At 53.3% G+C, this 19,281-nt stretch overlaps 2 protein-coding genes across 2 annotated transcripts; both read left to right on the top strand.

Annotated features, from left to right (window-relative positions):
- Nucleotides 1-162: 162 nt before the first annotated feature.
- LOC311158193 (lysyl oxidase homolog 1-like) lies at nt 163-942 on the top strand (the record flags this gene model as incomplete). The annotated part of the gene is made up of 2 exons (XM_084213446.1): nt 163-764; nt 925-942. Exons 1-2 carry the CDS (start codon nt 231-233, stop codon nt 940-942), a joined length of 552 nt encoding a protein of 183 aa, XP_084069572.1. The 5' UTR covers nt 163-230.
- On the top strand, nt 936-18,746 carry LOC311158414 (lysyl oxidase homolog 1-like). The gene is made up of 7 exons (XM_084213802.1): nt 936-1,290; nt 8,535-8,643; nt 10,762-10,899; nt 12,437-12,593; nt 15,370-15,465; nt 15,917-16,032; nt 18,607-18,746. Exons 1-7 carry the CDS (start codon nt 1,098-1,100, stop codon nt 18,611-18,613), a joined length of 816 nt encoding a protein of 271 aa, XP_084069928.1. The 5' UTR covers nt 936-1,097; the 3' UTR covers nt 18,614-18,746.
- The last annotated feature ends 535 nt before the right edge of the window (nt 18,747-19,281 follow it).

The following is a 19,281-nucleotide window of genomic DNA, read 5'->3' as shown; positions in this document are numbered from 1 at the left end:
AAAAAGGAGGAGGAGGAAAAAGAGGAGGAGGAGGAAAAAGAGGAGGAGGAGGAGGAAAAAGAGGAGGAGGAGGAGGAGGAGGCGCTCCCGGCGCGCTCCGAGCGGGACGGGCCCGAGCGGCGCTGCCCCGGCCGGGGGTGCCAGCACCAGCGGCGCCACCAGCGGTGCCACCAGCGGTGCCACCAGCGGTGCCACCAGCCGTGCCAGCCGCACGGGGACGGCGGGCGGCGATGGCGGCGGGGCTGTGGCGGCGCGGGGCGCTCTGGGCCGCGCTGCTGCTGCTGGCGGCGGCTCAGGAGCCGTGGCGGCAGCTGATCCAGTGGGAGAACAACGGGCGGCTCTACAGCCTGCTCAACAGCGGCGCCGAGTTCGTGCCCGCCGGCCAGGAGCGGCCCGCGGGCAGCCGCCTGTGGCTGGCGGGGACCGCGGGGACAGCGGGGACAACCGGCAGCGTCCGCCGCCAGGCCCCCGCCTCGGGGACAGTGCGGGGACAAGCGCGACATCCCTTCGGGTTCGGCCAGGTGCCGCCCAACTGGCGGGACGGCCCGCCGGGCGACGGCGCGGGGGGACAGCGGCGACAAGCGGCGCGCGGGCGGCAGGCGGGCGCGACAGCCTCGGGGGTGGCCGTGTCGTCGTTCGCCTTCGCCTCGGCGGGACAGCCGCCTTTTGTCGCCGCGGGGGTGGCGGGACAGCCGCCTTTTGTCGCCGCGGGGGTGGCGGCGCACGGGGAGCGCCACGAGGGGGTCCCCGCGTCGCGGAGCGCGGTGGCGGCGGGGACAGCGACGGGGACAGCGATGGGGACAGGAATGGGGACGGGGATGGGGACAGGGTTGGGGACAGGGTTGGGGACAGCGATGGGGACAGGGATGGGGACAGGGATGGGGACAGGGTTGGGAACGGGGATGGGGACACCTATGGGGACAGGGTTGGGGACCCCGCTGAGGACAGGGAGCGGAGCGGCGTTCCCGCTCCAGCCCCGCGCGCTTCCCGAGGATTTCGGGGAGGAGCCGCAGCCCTTCGGAGCGGCGGGGGTGCCGCTGGACCGCCGCTACTCCCACAGCCTGTACCACGACGGCGACGGCGAGGCGCAAACCGGGATGGGATCCATGGAAAACCTGGGATTCGGGGCGCAGTTCCCGCCCCGCGAGGCGCAGCCGCCGTTCCGGGCGCCCGAATCCTTTGGGGTGGCTCATCCCGAGCCCTTCATTCCCGAAATTCCTCAGGCCGTGCCCGACAGCCAAGCCCGGCTCAGCGTGGGCAGCGTCTACAGGCCCAGCTTTGGGGCCAGGGGTGAGTCTGGGCTTTCCTCGGGACGGGCGGAATTCCCGGGATTCGCCGCGGGGGGTTTGGGAATGATGGGAACGGGGAGGGGGGGCTGGGATCGGGATGGCGCTGGGCCCTATCCGGGGTCATCCCATAATTTTGGGATGGGGCCGTGCCGTGTCCCAGGGCATCCTAAATTTGTGGGATGAGGTTGGGCTGTGCTCCAGGTAATCCCAAATTTGTGGGATGGGGCTGTGCCGTGTCCCAGGGTATTCCTGGGATCCGTCCCAGGTATTCCCAAATTTGTGGGAGGGGGCTGCGCCGTTATCCCGGCCATCCCATAATTTTGGGGTGGGGCCGTGCCGTGTCCCAGGGCATCCCAAATTTGTGGGGTGGGGCCGTGTGGTGTCCCCAGCTCACCCTGCATCCATGGGGTGTTCCTGTGCTGCGGGTTGGGATCACACCGGGATGGGATGGGGATGCATCCCGGTTATCCATGGGCTGTGTTTATCCCATATTTCCACGGGATATTTGGGATGGGACAGAGCTGGATCCCATTTTTCCATGGGATATTTAGGATGGGACAGGGCTGGATCCCATTTTTTCCATGGGATATTTAGGATGGGACAGGGCTGGATCCCATTTTTCCATGGGATATTTGGGATGGGACAGAGCTGGATCCCATTTTTCCATGGGATATTTAGGATGGGACAGGGCTGGATCCCATTTTTCCATGGGATATTTGGGATAGGACAGGGCTGGTTCCCATTTTTTCCACAGGATATTTGGGATGGGTCCCAGTTATCCCAGCCATTCCTGGATTTTTGGGAATGCCAGAGGGATCCGTGCCCCGGGGTCACTCCGGGGTCGCTCCCTCTCCATCCCAATAAAATCCCATGGATTTGGGCTGAGCTTTCCAAGAGTTTCTCACCCCTCGGAGCCGCTCCCAGCCCTTCCCTCGGGAATCCCATCCCAGCCTGACCCCGTGCCCTGCCCAGCCCCATCCCAGTTTTCTGGGAAAAGCCATCCCAGAGGATTTGGGGCAGTGGGAAGAGCCCAGCCCTGCCCTACGCAGCCAGGGAGGGAACGCCACGGGAAAAACTCGGGAATTTTTGGGATGGCAGAGAAGCCGGGAATGGGGCACAAGGAGGAGGTTGGGGAAGGATGGGAGGGATTTGGGGGCGCATTCAGGGAATGCCAGAATTCCCGAGGCTCTGGAGGGACACCCGAGGACAGCTGCCCCGCCGCTGACCCGGCAAAGATTCCGGCCAAATTCCCGGGGAAGGAAAGATCCCGGCCAAATTCCCCGTTGGCAGCGTCCGTGTCCTTCCAGGATCCCGCCAGGTGCCGGTGGCTCCGCCAGGGAATTCGGGACACCCAAATTCCCGGAGCTTCCCCCTTTTCCCGGGGAAATTTCACGGGAATCCGGCCCGTCCCCTCAAATTCCGGGTGGCTCGCGGCGTTCTGGGAATGTTGTCACCTCCCTGTCACCTCCCGGGGATCCTAATTGGAGCCAAGGACGGCCGGCAGCCGGCGTTAATCGTTAATTATTAATTAATAAGGGTTAATTCCGCGGCCAAAGCTCCTCGGGAGCCTCCTAATCCCGGCCGGATCTGCCAGGAATGTTCGGCATTGCCGGCCCCCGGCCGGGGTTAATGAGGGGAGGAATCCGAGCCCGCTGCTTCCCGCGGGGAATTCTCGGCCTTCCTGGGGGAATGGGCGCCGGGGGAAAGCTGGGAAAATTCCAGGCCTGATCCAGAGGTGGGAGGGACGGGAGCAGCTCCTGGGCTGGGGAAGGGGAGGGGATCCAGACCCCGAAAGTTTTCCCTACCCAGATCCCAAACCCGATTCCATTTCCGGGGGGTTTCTTCATCCCGATCCCGTCTCTGGGGGCTCCTCATCCCATCCCAATCCCGATCCCATCTCCAAAATTTCCTGACCCAATCCCAACCCCAATCCCATCTCCAGGGGTTCCTCATCCCAATCCTGACCCCAATCCCATCTCCAGGGGTTTCTCACCCCAATCCTGACCCCAATCCCATCTCCAGGGGTTTCTCACCCCAATCCTGATCCTGATCCCATCTCCAGGGGTTCCTCACCCCTATCCTGACCCCGATCCCATCTCCAGGGGTTCCTCATCCCAATCCCCACCTGGATCCCATCTCCAGGGGCTTCCTGATATCTGATCCCATCTCCAGGGGTTCCTCATCCCAATCCCGACCCCAATCCCATCTCCAGGGGTTTCTCACCCCAATCCCGATCCTGATCCCATCTCCAGGGGTTCCTCATCCCAATCCCGACCCCAATCCCATCTCCAGGGGTTCCTCATCCCAATCCTGACCCCAATCCCATCTCCAGGGGTTCCTCATCCCAATCCCGACCCCAATCCCATCTCCAGGGGTTCCTCACCCCAATCCCAACCCCGGTCCCCTCCTCCAGGGGTTTCCTCATCCCAATCCCCACCTGGATCCCATCTCCAGGGGCTTCTCCATCCTGATCCCAACCCCAATCCCATCTCCAGCGCTTCCCTCACCCAATCCCAACCCAGATCCCATCTCCAAAACTTCCTGGCCCCAATCCCTGCCCAGATCCCATCTCCAGGGGTTCCTCATCCCAGTCCCAATCCCAATCCTCTCTCCAGGGGTTCCTCACCCCAATCCCAATCCTGATCCCATCTCCAGGGGTTCCTCATTGCATCCCAGTCCAGATCCCATCTCCAAAACTTCCTGGCCCCAATCCCTGCCCAGATCCCACTTCCAGGGGTTCCTCACCCCTATCCCGACCCCGATCCCATCTCCAGGGGTTCCTCATCCCGATCCCAATCCTGATCCCGTCTCCAGGGGTTCCTGACCCCAATCCCGATCCCGATCCCATCTCCAGGGGTTCCTGACCCCAATCCCATCTCCAGGGGTTCCTCATCCCGATCCCTGCCCCGATCCCATCCCCGGTGGTTTCCCAACCCCGATCCCAACCCGGATCCCATTCCCAGTAGGGTTTCTCCCCCTGACCCCTCGGATTGGGTCCCCAGGGTTGCTCGTGGAAGGAAAGAGGGGTTTGGGAATTCCATGGGGCGCTGGGAATTTGGTGCCGCCCCCAAACGGGCTGGAGGGTGTCGGAATTCCCAGGAAAGCCTCCCTGGGGTGGGGTCAGATTTGGGAATGGGGTGGGATTGCTGGGATTCCATGGGGATGGAGGAGGGATTGGGATTGGGAATGGGAATGCGATTGGGATTGATAGGATTGGGAATGGATTGGGGATGGGATCGATGGAAGGGGATGGGACAAGATTGGGATTGGGATTGCGATGGGATTGGGATTGATGGGATGGGATTGTGAATGGAATTGGGACTGGGAATTGGGATGGGATTGATGGGATTGATGGGATTGTGAATGGGATTGGAATTAGGATTGGGAATGGGATGGGGTTAATGGGATGGGATTGATGGGATTGGGATTGTGAATGGGATTGGAATTAGGATTGGGAATGGGATGGGGTTAATGGGATGGGATTGATGGGATTGATGGGATTGGGATTGGAATTAGGATTGGGAATGGATTGATGGGGTTGGGATTGTGAATGGGATTGGAATTGGGATTGATGGGATTGGGATTGGGATTGGAATTGGATTTGGGACTGGGAATTGGGATGGGATTGATGGGATTGGGATTGTGAATGGGATTGGAATTAGGATTGGGAATGGGATGGAGTTAATGGGATGGGATTGATGGGATTGGGATTGTGAATGGGATTGGGATTGGGAATGGGATGGGATTGATGAGATTGGGATTGTGAATGGGATTGGAATTGGAACTGGGAATAGGATGGGATTGATGGGATTGGGATTGTGATTGGAATTAGGATTGGGAATGGATTGATGGGGTTGGGATTGTGAATGGGATTGGAATTGGGATTGGGATTGGGATGGGATTGATGGGATTGGGATTGTGAATGGGATTGGGATTGGAATTAGGATTGGGAATAGGATTGATGGGGTTGGGATTGTGAATGGAATTGGAATTAGGATTGGGAATGGGATGGGGTTAATGGGATGGGATTGATGGGATTGGGATTGTGAATGGAATTGGGATTGTGATTGGATTGATGGGATTGTGAATGGAATAGGAATTAGGATTGAATTGATGGGATTGTGAATGGAATTAGGATTGGGAATGGGGTTAATGGGATGGGATTGATGGGATTGATGGGATTGGGATGGGAAGCTGGAATCCCCAGGTCTCTCCGGCTGTCCCCATTCCCGCTCCCTCCGTTCCCAGCCTCCCCCGCTCCCGCTTTTCCGCGGCTCCCGGCGGGATTTTCCCGCTGATCCCGCACACCTGCACAAACAGCGCCCACCATCCCGATTTTCCCTGGATTTTTGGGAAACCTCGGCAAAACCCCCCCTGGAATTTGGGGTGGGACAATTCCGGAGGTGGGGATCCCGATAATCCCGTGAATTCCAGAGGTTTGACCCTGTAAAAACAGCGGGGCCGAATCCAGCGGGAAAGGGGGAAAATCCAAATCCCATAAAACTCCCCGTTGGTCCTGGAGTCGGATTTCGCTCCAGGGCTTCCAAGAATTCCTTGGAATAAACAACAGCAGGGGAGGGGGAAAAAAAAACCAAGAAAAATCTGAAAGGATGGAAAACTTTTCCTTGGCCGGCCCGGGGTGGTTTTCCATGGGTTTTTTTGGAATTTTTTTTAAGGGATGGGGGAGAAGTTTTTTTTCTGAGCTCTCCCGGTTTTTTTTTTAATTTTTTTGGGTCCCCCTCGGGAATTACATCAGCGGGAATGGGGCAGGAAATGAGCTCCAAAGGAATGACGTGATCCCTCCCGGGAAGGCAGGCCCAGAAACAAGGAGGCATTGTTCTCCTTTCCAGGGAAAAACGGGGAAAAATGGGGAAAATGGGGAAAACGGGGAAAAACGGGGAAAAACGGGGGAAAGTGGGGGGAAAACTGGGGAAAATGGGGAAAAATAGGGAAAAAATGGGGAAAAATGTGGGGAAACAAGGAAAATGGGGGAAAGAGGGAAAAGGGGGGAAAACAGGGAAAACCAGAGGAAAATGGGGGAAAATGGGGATAAAAATGGAAAAACAGGGATAAAATAGGGGAAACAGGGAATAACAGGGGAAAATGGGGAAAAATGGGGGAAAACAGGGGGAAGTGGGGGGAAAACTGGGGAAAATGGGTGAAAATGGGGAAAAAATAGGGAAAAAAGTGGGGAAAATGGGGGGAAAGAGGGAAAAGTGGGGGAAAGAGGGAAAAGGGGGGAAAACCAGGGGGAAATGGGGATAAAAATAGAAAAAAAGGGATAAAATAGGGAAAAGCAGGGAATAACAGGGAAAAGGGGGAAAATGGGGAAAATGGGGAAAAAATAGGGGAAAAAGTGGGGAAAAAATGGGGGCAAATGGGGAAAAATGAGGGGAAACAAGGAAAATGGGGGAAAGAGGGAAAAGGGGGGAAAACCAGGAGAAAATGGGGATAAAAATGGAAAAACAGGGATAAACTAGGGAAAAGCAGGGAATAACAGGGGAAAATGGGGAAAATGGGGAAAAATGGGGAAAAACAGGGGAAAGTGGGGGGGAAAACTGGGGAAATGGGTGAAAATGGGGAAAAATAGGGAAAAAAGTGGGGAAAATGGGAGGAAATGGGGAAAATGGGGGAAAGAGGGAAAAAAGGGAAAACCAAGGGAAAATGGGGAAAACCAGGGGAAAATGGGGATATAAATGGAAAAACAGGGATAAAATAGGGAAAACAGGGAATAACAGGGGAAAAGGGGGAAATGGGTGAAAATGGGGAAAAAATAGGGAAAAAAGTGGGGAAAAATGGGGGGAAATGGGGAAAAATGGGGGGAAAGAGGGAAAAAGGGGAAAACCAGGGGGAAATGGGGATAAAAATAGAAAACAAGGGATAAAATAGGGAAAAGCAGGGAATAACAGGGAAAAATGGGAAAATGGGAAAAATGGGAGAGAAGGGGGGAAAGCGAGGAAAAATTGGGAAAACCAGGGGGAAAATTGGGAAAAATTGGGGGGAAAATGGGGAAAACCATGGAAAAACTTGGCCCCAGTGCCTGTCCCCAGGGATGTCCCCAGGGTCATTCCCAGATCCCAAACGTGTCCAGGTCCCCAGGAGCTGTGTCCCCTGGGATGTCCCCGGTCCCTGTCCCCAATCCCTGCTCTCAGCGGTGTCCCTGTTTTCCCAGCTGGTCTCCTGGATCTGATCCCGGTTTTCCCCAATCCCAGATTTTCTCAATCCCGATCCCATTTCCCAGCAGATCACCCGGATCTGATCCCAGATATTCCCAATCCCTGTCCCCAATCCCAGATTTCCCCAATCCCGATCCCATTTCCCGGCAGGTCTCAGACCTGATCCTGGATTTCCCTAATCCCAGATTCTTCCCATCCCAATCCCATTTCCCGGCAGGTCTCAGACCTGATCCCAGATTTTCCCAATCCCTGTCCCCAATCCCAGTCCCGTTTCCTGGCAGGTCTCCTGGACCTGATCCCAGATTTCCTCAATTCCAGATTTCCCCAATGCCGGATTTCCCCCATTCCGGATTTCCCCAATCCCTGTCCCCAGTCCCATATCTCCCCAATCCCAATCCCTTTTCCTGGCAGGTCTCAGACCCAATCCCAGATCTCCCCAATCCCGGATTTCCCCAATCCCGATCCCGATCCCGTTTCCCGGAGGTCTCTCGGGCCTGATCCCGGATTTCCCCAATCCCGGATTTCCCCAATCCCTGTCCCCAATCCCATATTTCCCCAGTCCTGATCCCATTTCCTGGCAGATCTCAGACATGATCCCAGATTTCCCCAATCCCGGATTTCCCCAATCCCTGTCCCCAATCCCATATTTCCCCAGTCCTGATCCCATTTCCTGGCAGATCTCAGACATGATCCCAGATTTCCCCAATCCCGGATTTCCCCAATCCCGGATCTCCCCAATCCCGATCCCGATCCCGTTTCCCGGCAGGTCTCCCAGACATGATCCCGGATTTCCCCAATCCCGGATTTCCCCAATCCCGGATTTCCCCAATCCCGGATTTCCCCAGCCCATCCCGATCCCGTTTCCCGCAGGGCTCCCAGACCCGATCCCGGATCTCCCCAGCCAATCCCGATCCCGATCCCGTTTCCCGGCAGGTCTCCCAGACCCGATCCCGGATCTCCCCGATCCCGGATCTCCCCAATCCCGATCCCGATCCCGTTTCCCGCAGGGCTCCCAGACCCAATCCCGGATCTCCCCAGCCAATCCCGATCCCGATCCCATTTCCCGCAGGGCTCCCGGACCTGGTTCCCGACCCCAACTACGTGCAGGCCTCCACGTACGTGCAGAGAGCGCACCTGTACTCGCTGCGCTGCGCCGCCGAGGAGCGCTGCCTGGCCAGGTGGGACACGCCGACGGACGGACGGACGGACACACCGACAGACCGACAGACCGACAGACCAACACACCGACACACGGACAGGGGGCACACGGACACACCAACACACTGACACACGGACACACGGACACATGGACACATGGACACACGGACACACCGACATACGGACACACGGACACACCGACACACGGACACACTGACACATGGACACACGGACAGGGGGCACACGGACACACGGACACACCGACACACAGACACACGGACACACGGACACACGGACACATGGACAGGGGGCACACGGACACACGGACACATGGACACATGGACACATGGACAGGGGGCACACGGACACACTGACACACCGACACATGGACACACGGACACACCGACACATGGACACACGGACAGGGGGCACACGGACACACGGACACACCGACACACCGACACACGGACACACTGACACACTGACACACGGACACATGGACACATGGACAGGGGGCACACAGACACACCGACACACGGACACATAGACACACGGACACATGGACACACGGACACATGGACACACGGACACACAGACACACAGACACACGGACACACAGACACACGGACACACAGACACACAGACACACCGACACACGGACACACTGACACATGGACACACGGACAGGGGGCACATGGACACATGGACACACCGACACACGGACACACGGACACACCGACACACCGACACACTGACACACGGACACACGGACAGGGGGCACACGGACACACGGACACACCGACACACCAACACACAGACAGACTGACACACGGACACACGGACAGACCGACAGACGGACACATGGACAGGGGGCACACGGACACACGGACACACGGACACACGGACACACGGACACACGGACACACGGACACACGGACAGGGGGCACGCGGACACACGGACACACAGACACACGGACAGACGGACAGACGGACAGACCGACACACGGACACACGGACAGATCGACACAAGGACACACGGACACACAGACACACGGACAGTGGGCACACGGACAGGGGGCACACAGACACACGGACACACAGACACACCAACACACGGACACATGGACACACGGACAGGGGGCACACGGACACACGGACACACGGACAGACAGACACACGGACAGACCGACACACCAACACACGGACACACGGATGCCAGGGGGACAGGACACGGGAGAGATGGGACACGGGATATGAGATATGGGATATGGGATAGGGGATAGGGGATATGGGATAGGGGATATGGGATATGGGATATGGGATATGGGATAGGGGATATGGGATATGGGATATGGGATATGGGATAGTGGATATGGGATATGGGATATGGGATATGGGATAGGGGATAGGGGATAGGGGATATGGGATATGGGATATGGGATATGGGATATGGGATAGGGGATAGGGGATAGGGGATAGGGGATATGGGATAGGCAGGATCTGGGAATGGTTCACGGGATCTGGGGATGGGAAACAGGATGTGGGAACGGGACACGGGATACAGGAATGGGGTACGGGATCTGGGAATTGTGAAATGGGATTCCAGGAACGGGAACAGAGCATCTGGGAATGGGAAACAGGATCCCGGGAATGGGAGAGAAGATTTCTGGGAATGGGAAATGGGATCCTGGGGATGGGATCGCTCTGGGGTTGGGGGGATGTGGGGGGAAAAGGGGGAGGGATGGGAGAGAGGGAGGGGAAAGGGAAAAGGGAAGGGAAAAAGGGGAAAAGGGGGAAAAAAGGGGGGAAGGAAAAGGGGGAAAAGGGAAGGGGAAAAGGGAAAAGGGAAAAGGGAAAAGGGAAAAGGGAAAAGGGAAAAGGGAAAAGGGAAAAGGGAAAAGGGAAGGGAAGGGAAGGGAAGGGAAGGGAAGGGAAGGGAAGGGAAGGGAAGGGAAGGGAAGGGAAGGGAAAAAATGGAAAAGGAAAAGGCGCCGGGAACAAGCCCAGAATTCCCTCCCGTTTATCCCTTCCGTTCCCATGGAGCAAATTCCCTGCGGAAAAGGGGATCCCCCCGAAGGGCACCCCCACTGTCCCTGCTGTCCCCGCTGTCCCGGTGTCACGGCTGTCCCTGTCCCCAGCACGGCGTACGCGGCCGAGGCCACCGACTACGACGTGCGGGTGCTGCTGCGCTTCCCGCAGCGCGTCAAGAACCAGGGCACCGCCGACTTCCTGCCCAGCCAGCCCCGCCACCGCTGGCAGTGGCACAGCTGCCACCAGTGAGTGTCCCCAGCGTCCCCAACCCCGGCCCACCCCGGGCTGGCAGCTACAAGGGCTGCGGTGGCACTTTGGTGGCCCTTTGGTGGCGTTTCCCCGTTTGGTGGCACTTTGGTTTTGGGGTCTTCCTTCAGCTCTTTGTCCCCAAAGCCACCATCCACGGTAGTGGCAGTGTCACAGCTGCCACCACTGAGTGTCCCCAGTGTCCCCAATCCTGGCACCCAGCCCAGTGGCAGCTCCAAGGGCTGCGGTGGCACTTTGGTGGCACTTTGGTGGCGTTTCCCCGTTTGGTGGCTTTGTTTTGGGTGTCACTGTGTGGTGTCACCTTCTATGAACTCTTTGTCCCCAAAGCCACCGTAATGGTGGCAGTGGCACAGCTGCCATCACTGAGTGTCCCCTATGTCCCCAACCCCAGCCCACCCCCTGCTGGCAGCTCCAAGGGCTCTGGTGGCACTTTGGTGGCCCTTTGGTGGCATTTCCCCGGTTGGTGGCTTTGTTTTGGGGTCTCCCTTCAGCTCTTTGTCCCCAAAGCCACCATCCACGGTGGTGGCAGTGTCACAGCTGCCACCAGGGAGTGTCCCCAGCGTCCCCAACCCCGGCCCACCCCAGGCTGGCAGCTACAAGGGCCGCGGTGGCACTTTGGTGGCACTTTGGTGGCCCTTTGGTGGCACTTTGGTGGCATTTCCCCGTTTGGTGGCTTTGGTTTTGTCACCTGAGTGCCACCTGAGTGTCCCCAAAGTGTCCCCAGAGTGTCCCATGATTTATCCCATAGCTTGTCCCCTGACTGTCCCCTGATTGTCCCCAGAGTGTCCCCTTAAATGTCCTCTGAGTGTCCCATGATTTATCCCGCAGCTTGTCCCCTGATTGTCCCCATGATTGTCCCTGATTGTCCCCTTAGATGTCCCCTGATTGTCCCCATGATTGTCCCCTGATTGTCCCCTGACTGTCCCCTGACCCTGCCCATGATTGTCCCCTGATTGTCCCCTTAGGTGTCCCCTGATTGTCCCTGATTGTCCCCCTCGGTGTCCCCTGACTGTCCCCCTGATTGTCCCCTGACTGTCCCCATGATTGTCCCCTGACTGTCCCCTTAGGTGTCCCCACTGTCCCCAGAGTGTCCCCTTGAATATCCCCTGAGTGTCCCGTGATTTATCCCATTGCTTGTCCCCTGACTGTCCCCAGAGCATCCCCAAAGTGTCCCCAGAGTGTCCCCATGGTGTCCCCACGATGTCCCCAAGCACCATCACAGCATGGCGGAGTCCGGTCACTATGACCTGCTGGATGTCACCTGAGTGCCACCTGACCCTAACCTGATTGTCCCTCTAAGTGTCCCCACTGTCCCCTGAATGTCCCCAAAGTGTCCCCACAGTGTCCCCACCGTGTCCCCATGGTGTCCCCAGGCACAACCACAGCATGGCGGAGTTTGGCCACTCTGACCTGCTGGATGTCACCTGAGTGTCCCCAGAGCATCCCCAAAGTGTCCCCAGACCATCCCCACGGTGTCCCCAGCCTGTCCCCACGCTGTCCCCTCGCTGTCCCCAGGCACTACCACAGCATGTCGGAGTTCAGCCACTACGACCTGCTGGATGTCACCTCGGGCCGCCGGGTGGCCGAGGGACACAAGGCCAGCTTCTGCCTGGAGGACACCACCTGTGACTTCGGCCACCTCAAGCGCTACGCCTGCACCGCCCACACCCAGGTGACACCGCGGGGACAGCGCCCCTCCTCACTTCTGTCCCTTTCTTGTCACTTTCGTCCCCTTTTTGCCCCCTTTTCTCCATCTTTTTGTGCCTTTTTGTCCCTTTTGTCCCTTTTGGTCCCTTTTGTCCCCATTTGTGGCACTGCCACACCCAGGTGACATCGACAGGACAAAGGCCTTTGTCACTCCTGTCCCGTTTTGTCCCTTTTTGTCCTCTTTTCTCCCTTTTCTGCCCCCTTTTTAACATTTTTCCCCATTTTTCCCCATTTTTCCCCATTTTCCCCATTTTTCCCCATTTTTCCCCATTTTTCCCCATTTTCCCCCATTTTTCCCCATTTTTGCCCAATTTCCCCATTTCTCACCCCATTTCCCTCCCTAGGCTCTTGGCCTGGACTGTTACACCCACAGGATCCCTTTTTTGTCCCTTTTTTTGTCCTTTTTCACCCATTTTAAAACCATTTTCACCCTTTTTTTTTCACTATCCCCCATTTTTTCCCATTTTCTCCCATTTTTGCCCAATTTCCCCATTTGTCACCCCATTTCTCCCCCTGCAGGGTCTCACCCCAGGCTGTTACCCCACCCCATTTCCCTCCATTTTTTCCTCATTTTTTAACCTTTTTTCTCCCTTTTTTAAAATTTTTTTTCTCATTTTTCCCATTTTCTCCCATTTTTCCCCAATTTCCCCATTTTTTACCCCATTTCCCCCCATGCATGTTCTCCCCCTGGTCTGTAACCACACCCAAGCCTTCCCATTTTCTCCCTCCTTTTTTCCTCATTTTTTAACCTTTTTTCTCCCTTTTTTTTCCCATTTTCCGCCTTTTTTTCTCATTTTCCCCATTTTCCCCCAATTTTTACCCAATTTCCCCATTTCTCACCCCATTTTCCCCCTCCATGATCTCACCCCAGACTGTTACAACACCGACACCCACAGAACCCTCTTGCTCCCATTTTCCCCCATTTTTTCCCATTTCCCCCCATTTTAAACCTTTTTTCTCCATTTTTTCCCCATTTTTCCCCATTTTCTTCCCATTTTTTTCCATTTCTCCCATTTTTACCCAATTTCCCCATTTCTCACCCCATTTCCCCCATTCATGGTCTCCCCCTGGTCTCTCACCACACCCAAGCCTTCCCTTTCCTCTCCCATTTTTTCCTCATTTTTTAACCTTTTTTCTCCTTTTTTTCCCCATTTTTCCCGATTTTTTCTCATTTTCCCCATTTTCCCCCATTTTTGCCCAATTTCCCCATTTCTCACCCCATTTTCCCCCCCTCAGGGGCTCAGCCCTGGCTGTTACGACCCCCAATGTTTCCGTTTTTCCCCCCATTTCCCCCCATTTCCCCCCATATTTTCCTCATTTTTTAACCTTTTTCTCCCCCTTTTTTTCCCATTTTCCCCCCATTTTCCCATTTTCTCCCATTTTTGCCCAATTTCCCCATTTTTTACCCCATTTCCCCCATTCATGTTCTCCCCCTGTTCTCTCACCACACCCAAGCCTTCCCTTTTCTCCCTCATTTTTCCCTCACTTTTAAACCTTTTTTTCTCCCTTTTCTTTCCATTTCCCCCCATTTTCCCCCATTTTTTCCCATTTTTTCCCATTTTCCCCCATTTTCTCCCATTTTTGCCAAATTTTCCCATTTTTTACCCCATTTCCCCCATGCATGTTCTCCCCCTGGTCTCTCACCACACCCAAGCCTTCCCTTTCCTCCCTCATTTTTTCCTCATTTTTTAACCTTTTTCCTCCCTTTTTATTTTCATTATTTCCCCCATTTTTCCCATTTTCCCAATTTTTCCCAATTTTTCCCCATTTTCCCCAATTTTTGCCCAATTTCCTCATTTCTCACCCCATTTCCCCTGTGCATTGTCTCACCCCAGGCTGTTACCACACCCAAGCCTTCCCTTTTCTCCCTCATTTTTTCCTCATTTTTTAACCTTTTTCCTCCCTTCTTTTTCCCATTTTCCCCCATTTCCCCCCATTTCCCCCCATTTTTCCCCATTTTTCCCCATTTTTGCCCAATTTCCCCATTTCTCACCCCATTTTCCCCCTCCATGATCTGAGCCCTGGCTGTTACGACCCCCAATGGTTCCATTTTTTCCCCCCATTTCCCCCCATATTTTCCTCATTTTTTAACCTTTTTCCTCCCTTTTTTTTTCATTATTTCCCCATTTTCCCCATTTTCTCCCATTTTTGCCCAATTTCCCCATTTCTCACCCCATTTTCCCCCTCCATGATCTCACCCCAGGCTGTTACAACACCGACACCCACAGAACCCTCTTGCTCCCATTTTCCCCCATTTTTCCCAATTTCCCCCCATTTTTAACCTTTTTTCTCCCTTTTCTTTCCAATTTTTCCCCATTTTTTCTCATTTCCCCCCATTTTTCTCCCATTTTTGCCCAATTTCCCCATTTTTTACCCCATTTCCCCCATGCATGTTCTCCCCCTGGGCTGTCACCACACCCAAGCCTTCCCATTTTCCCCCCATTTTTCCCTCATTTTTTAACCTTTTTTCTCCCCTTTTTCCCCAATTTTCCCCATTTTTTCTCATTTTTCCCATTTTTTCCCAATTTTTTCCCATTTTCTCCATTTCTCACCCCATTTTCCCCCTCCATGGTCTCAGCCCTGGCTGTTACAACCCCCAATGGTTCCCTTTCCCCCCCCCATATTTTCCTCATTTTTCAACCTTTTTCCTCCCTTTTTTTTTTAATTTTCCCCCATTTTTCCCCATTTTCTCCCATTTTTGCCCAATTTCCCCATTTCTCACCCCATTTTCCCCCTCTCAGGGGCTCAGCCCTGGCTGTTACGACACCTACAACGCCGACATCGACTGCCAGTGGATCGACATCACCGACGTCCCGCCCGGCAACTACATCCTCAAGGTTGGGGACAATTTGGGGACATTTGGGGACATTTTGGGCTGGAAAATCCCAATTCCAGCCCGGATCGGGAATTTCCCACCCCTGGATGTTTTTTCCAGGGGGATTTTCCTCCTTTTTTCCCTTTTCCTCCTTTATTTTTGGGATTTTTTCCTGATTTTCCCATTTCCCTCTTGATTTTTTGGGGTTTTTCCCCCCTGATTTTCCCATTTCCCTGCTCATTTTGGAGATTTTTCCTTTCCTTTTTTCCACTTTGAGATTTTTTTTCCTTTTCCTGATTAATTTTTGGGATTTTTTTTCCCCCATTTTGGGATCTCCCCAAATTTTCCCTTTTGGGATTTCTTTCCCTTTCCCCCATTCCCACCCGATTTTCCCCATTTTTTTTTCCTCTTGCTGATTTCTGGGATTTTAAATTTTTTTTAAAATTTTTCCTGGATTTTTTGCCCCATTCCAGGTCCAGGTCAATCCCAAATATTTGGTGCTGGAGTCGGATTTCACCAACAACGTCGTGCGCTGCCACATCCACTACACCGGGCGCTTCGTGTCCGCCTCCAACTGCCGCATCGCCCAGTAGGGCTTCCCAAAATCCCCTGATCCCAAAAATCCCTGATCCCAAAAATCCCTGATCCCAAAAATCCCCATCCCAAAAAATCGCATTCCAAAAATAAACCCAAAAAACCACATCCCAAAAATACCCTGATCCCAAAAATCTACATCCCAAAAATCCCTGATCCCAAAAAACCCTGATCCCAAAAATGCCCTGATCCCAAAAAATCCCCTGATCCCAAAAATCCCTGATCCCAAAAATACCCTGATCCCAAAAATCCCTGATCCCAAAAAATTGCATTCCAAAAATAAACCCAAAAAACCCTGATCCCAAAAATCCCTGATCCCAAAAATCCACATCCCAAAAATCCCTGATCCCAAAAAAACCCCGATCCCAAAAATCCCTGATCCCAAAAATCCCTGATCCCAAAAATACCCTGATCCCAAAAAATCCCCATCCCAAAAAATCTACATCCCAAAAAACCCCAATTCTAAAAAAACCCTGACCCCAAAAAAACCCTGATCCCAAAAAATCCCCTGATCCCAAAAATCCCTGATCCCAAAAATCCCTGATCCCAAAAATCCCCATCCCAAAAAACCCTGATCCCGAAAATGCTCTGATCCCAAAAATCCCTGATCCCAAAAATACCTGATCCCAAAAATCCTCATCCCAGAAATAAACAATCCCAAAAAATCCCCATCCCAAAAAAACCCTGATCCCAAAAATCCCAATCCCAAAAAAATACTCATCCCAAAAATCCCCATTCCAAAAATACCCTGATCCCAAAAATCCCCATCCCAAAAAATAAACAATCCCAAAAATACCCTGATCCCAAAAATACCCTGATCCCAAAAATCCCTGATCCCAAAAATCCCTGATCCCAAAAATACCCTGATCCCAAAAATCCCTGATCCCAAAAATCCCTGATCCCAAAAATCCCTGATCCCAAAAATACCCTGATCCCAAAAATCCCTGATCCCAAAAATCCCCATCCCAAAAATACCCTGATCCCAAAAAATCCCTGATCCCAAAAATCCCTGATCCCAAAAATACCCTGATCCAAAAAATCCCTGATCCCAAAAATCCCAATCCCAAAAAAATACTCATCCCAAAAATCCCCATTCCAAAAATACCCTGATCCCAAAAATCCCTGATCCCAAAAATACCCTGATCCAAAAAATCCCCATCCCCAAAAATCCCTGATCCCAAAAATCCCTGATCCCAAAAATACCCTGATCCAAAAAATCCCTGATCCCAAATATCCCAATCCCAAAAAAATACTCATCCCAAAAATCCCCATTCCAAAAATACCCTGATCCCAAAAATCCCCATCCCAAAAAACCCTAATCCCAAAAATCCCCATCCCAAAAAAAACCCTGATCCCAAAAATCCCCATCCCCAAAAATCCCTGATCCCAAAGATCCCCATCCCAAAAAATAAACAATCCCAAAAAAACCTGATCCCAAAAAAACCCTGATCCCAGAAAAACCCTGATCCCAAAAAATCCCCATCCCCAAAAATCCCTGATCCCAAAGATCCCCATCCCAAAAAATAAACAATCCCAAAAAAACCTGATCCCAAAAAAACCCTGATCCCAGAAAAACCCTGATCCCAAAAAATCCCCATCCCAAAAAATCCCCATCCCCAAAAAATAACCAATCCCAAAAAAACCTGATCCCAAAAATCCCCATCCCAAAAAATAAACAATCCCAAAAATACCCTGATCCCAAAAATCCCCATCCCAAAAATACCCTGATCCCAAAAATCCCCATCCCAAAAATCCCCATCCCAAAAAAACCCTGATCCCAAAAATCCACATCCCAAAAATCCCCTGATCCCAAAAATCCCTGATCCCAAAAATACCCTGATGCCAAAAATCCCCATCCCAAAAATACCCTGATCCCAAAAATCCCCATCCCAAAAAAATACTCATCCCAAAAATGCCCTGATCCCAAAAATCCCTGATCCCAAAAATCCCCATCCCAAAAATCCCTGATCCCAAAAATACCCTGATCCCAAAAATACCCTGATCCCAAAAAAACCTCAGTTCTAAAAAAACCCTGATCCCAAAAAAACCCTGATCCCAAAAAACCCTGATCCTAAAAAATACCCTGATCCCAAAAAATCCCCATCCCAAAAAAACCCGATCCCAAAAAAATCCCATCCCAAAAAACCCCAATTCTAAAAAACCCTGACCCAAAAAAAAAAAACCCATAACCCATCCCAAAAATCCCCTGATCCCAAAAAATCCCCATCCCAAAAAATAAACAATCCCAAAAAAACCCTGATCCCAAAAAATCCCATCCCAAAAAATCCACATCCCAAAAATCCCCTGATCCCAAAAAATCCCCATCCCAAAAAATCCCCATCCCAAAAAATCCCTGATCCCCAAAAATCCCCATTTCCCATGGAATTTTAGGGGATTTGGGGTGGGAATTGGGATTTTCCCCCTTTCCCACAGAATTTTCTGGGATTTGCCCATTTTGGGGTGGGAATTTGGAATTTCCCCATTTCCCATGGAATTTTCTGGGATTTGGGGCAGGAATTGGGATGATTTTCCCCATTTCCCACGGAATTTTCTGGGATTTTCCCCACAGATCCTGACGGCAGCCCCACCTCAGGGACGTCGCCTGTCCCCTTTCCCGGGAAGTTCCCCAGGCGGCTCCGCTGCGTTCCCGAAATTCCCCAAATCCCCCAAATTCCCCCTTTTCCCAATAAAAAGCGGGGAAGCCACGAGGACTCTTGGGAATCGTTTTTATCCCGAATTTTCCCGGCGTTCCCGGGGGGAATCCAAGGCCGGAATCAAAGCGGAGACCCCGAAATGCTCCATGAAATCCTCGTGATCCTACAAATCCTCGGGAATTTCTGGGAATGTCCCCAAGGGAGGGAAAGAAACGGCTCTGGGAATTTGGGGAGGGAAATCCCGTCCATATTTTTTGGTTTTTAGGGAATTTTTCTGGTTTTCCCAATTTTTCTGAAGGCTGAGAGAGCAGAAGTTGGGATTTGGGGAATTTTGGGCTGGGAATGGGGTCGGAAATGGGGACAGTGGGATGGGATGGGGACATGGAGATTGGGAATGGGGACGTTGGGATTGGGGACACCGGGAATGGGATTGGGGACACTGGGAATGGGATTGGGGACAGTGGGATTGGGGACACTGGGAATGGGGACACTGGGATTGGGAATGGGAACAGTGGGAATGGGGACAGTGGGGTGGGATGGGGACATGGAGATTGGGAATGGGGACGTTGGGATTGGGGACACTGGGAATG

This window comes from Fringilla coelebs (assembly GCF_963513975.1).
Source record: "Fringilla coelebs genome assembly, chromosome: 12".
NCBI classification, from domain to species: Eukaryota; Metazoa; Chordata; class Aves; order Passeriformes; family Fringillidae; genus Fringilla; species Fringilla coelebs.
This window is presented reverse-complemented; position numbering and strand designations above follow the sequence as displayed.

Excerpts from the sequence above, each read along its gene's own strand:
- LOC311158414 (XM_084213802.1), top strand. The coding sequence starts at position 1,098 with ATGGGATCCATGGAAAACCTGGGATTCGGGGCGCAGTTCCCGCCCCGC. Across the intron at positions 10,900-12,436 it reads CAGTGGCACAGCTGCCACCA|GCACTACCACAGCATGTCGG; the intron begins GTGAGTGTCCCC and ends CGCTGTCCCCAG. Across the intron at positions 12,594-15,369 it reads CCTGCACCGCCCACACCCAG|GGGCTCAGCCCTGGCTGTTA; the intron begins GTGACACCGCGG and ends TCCCCCTCTCAG.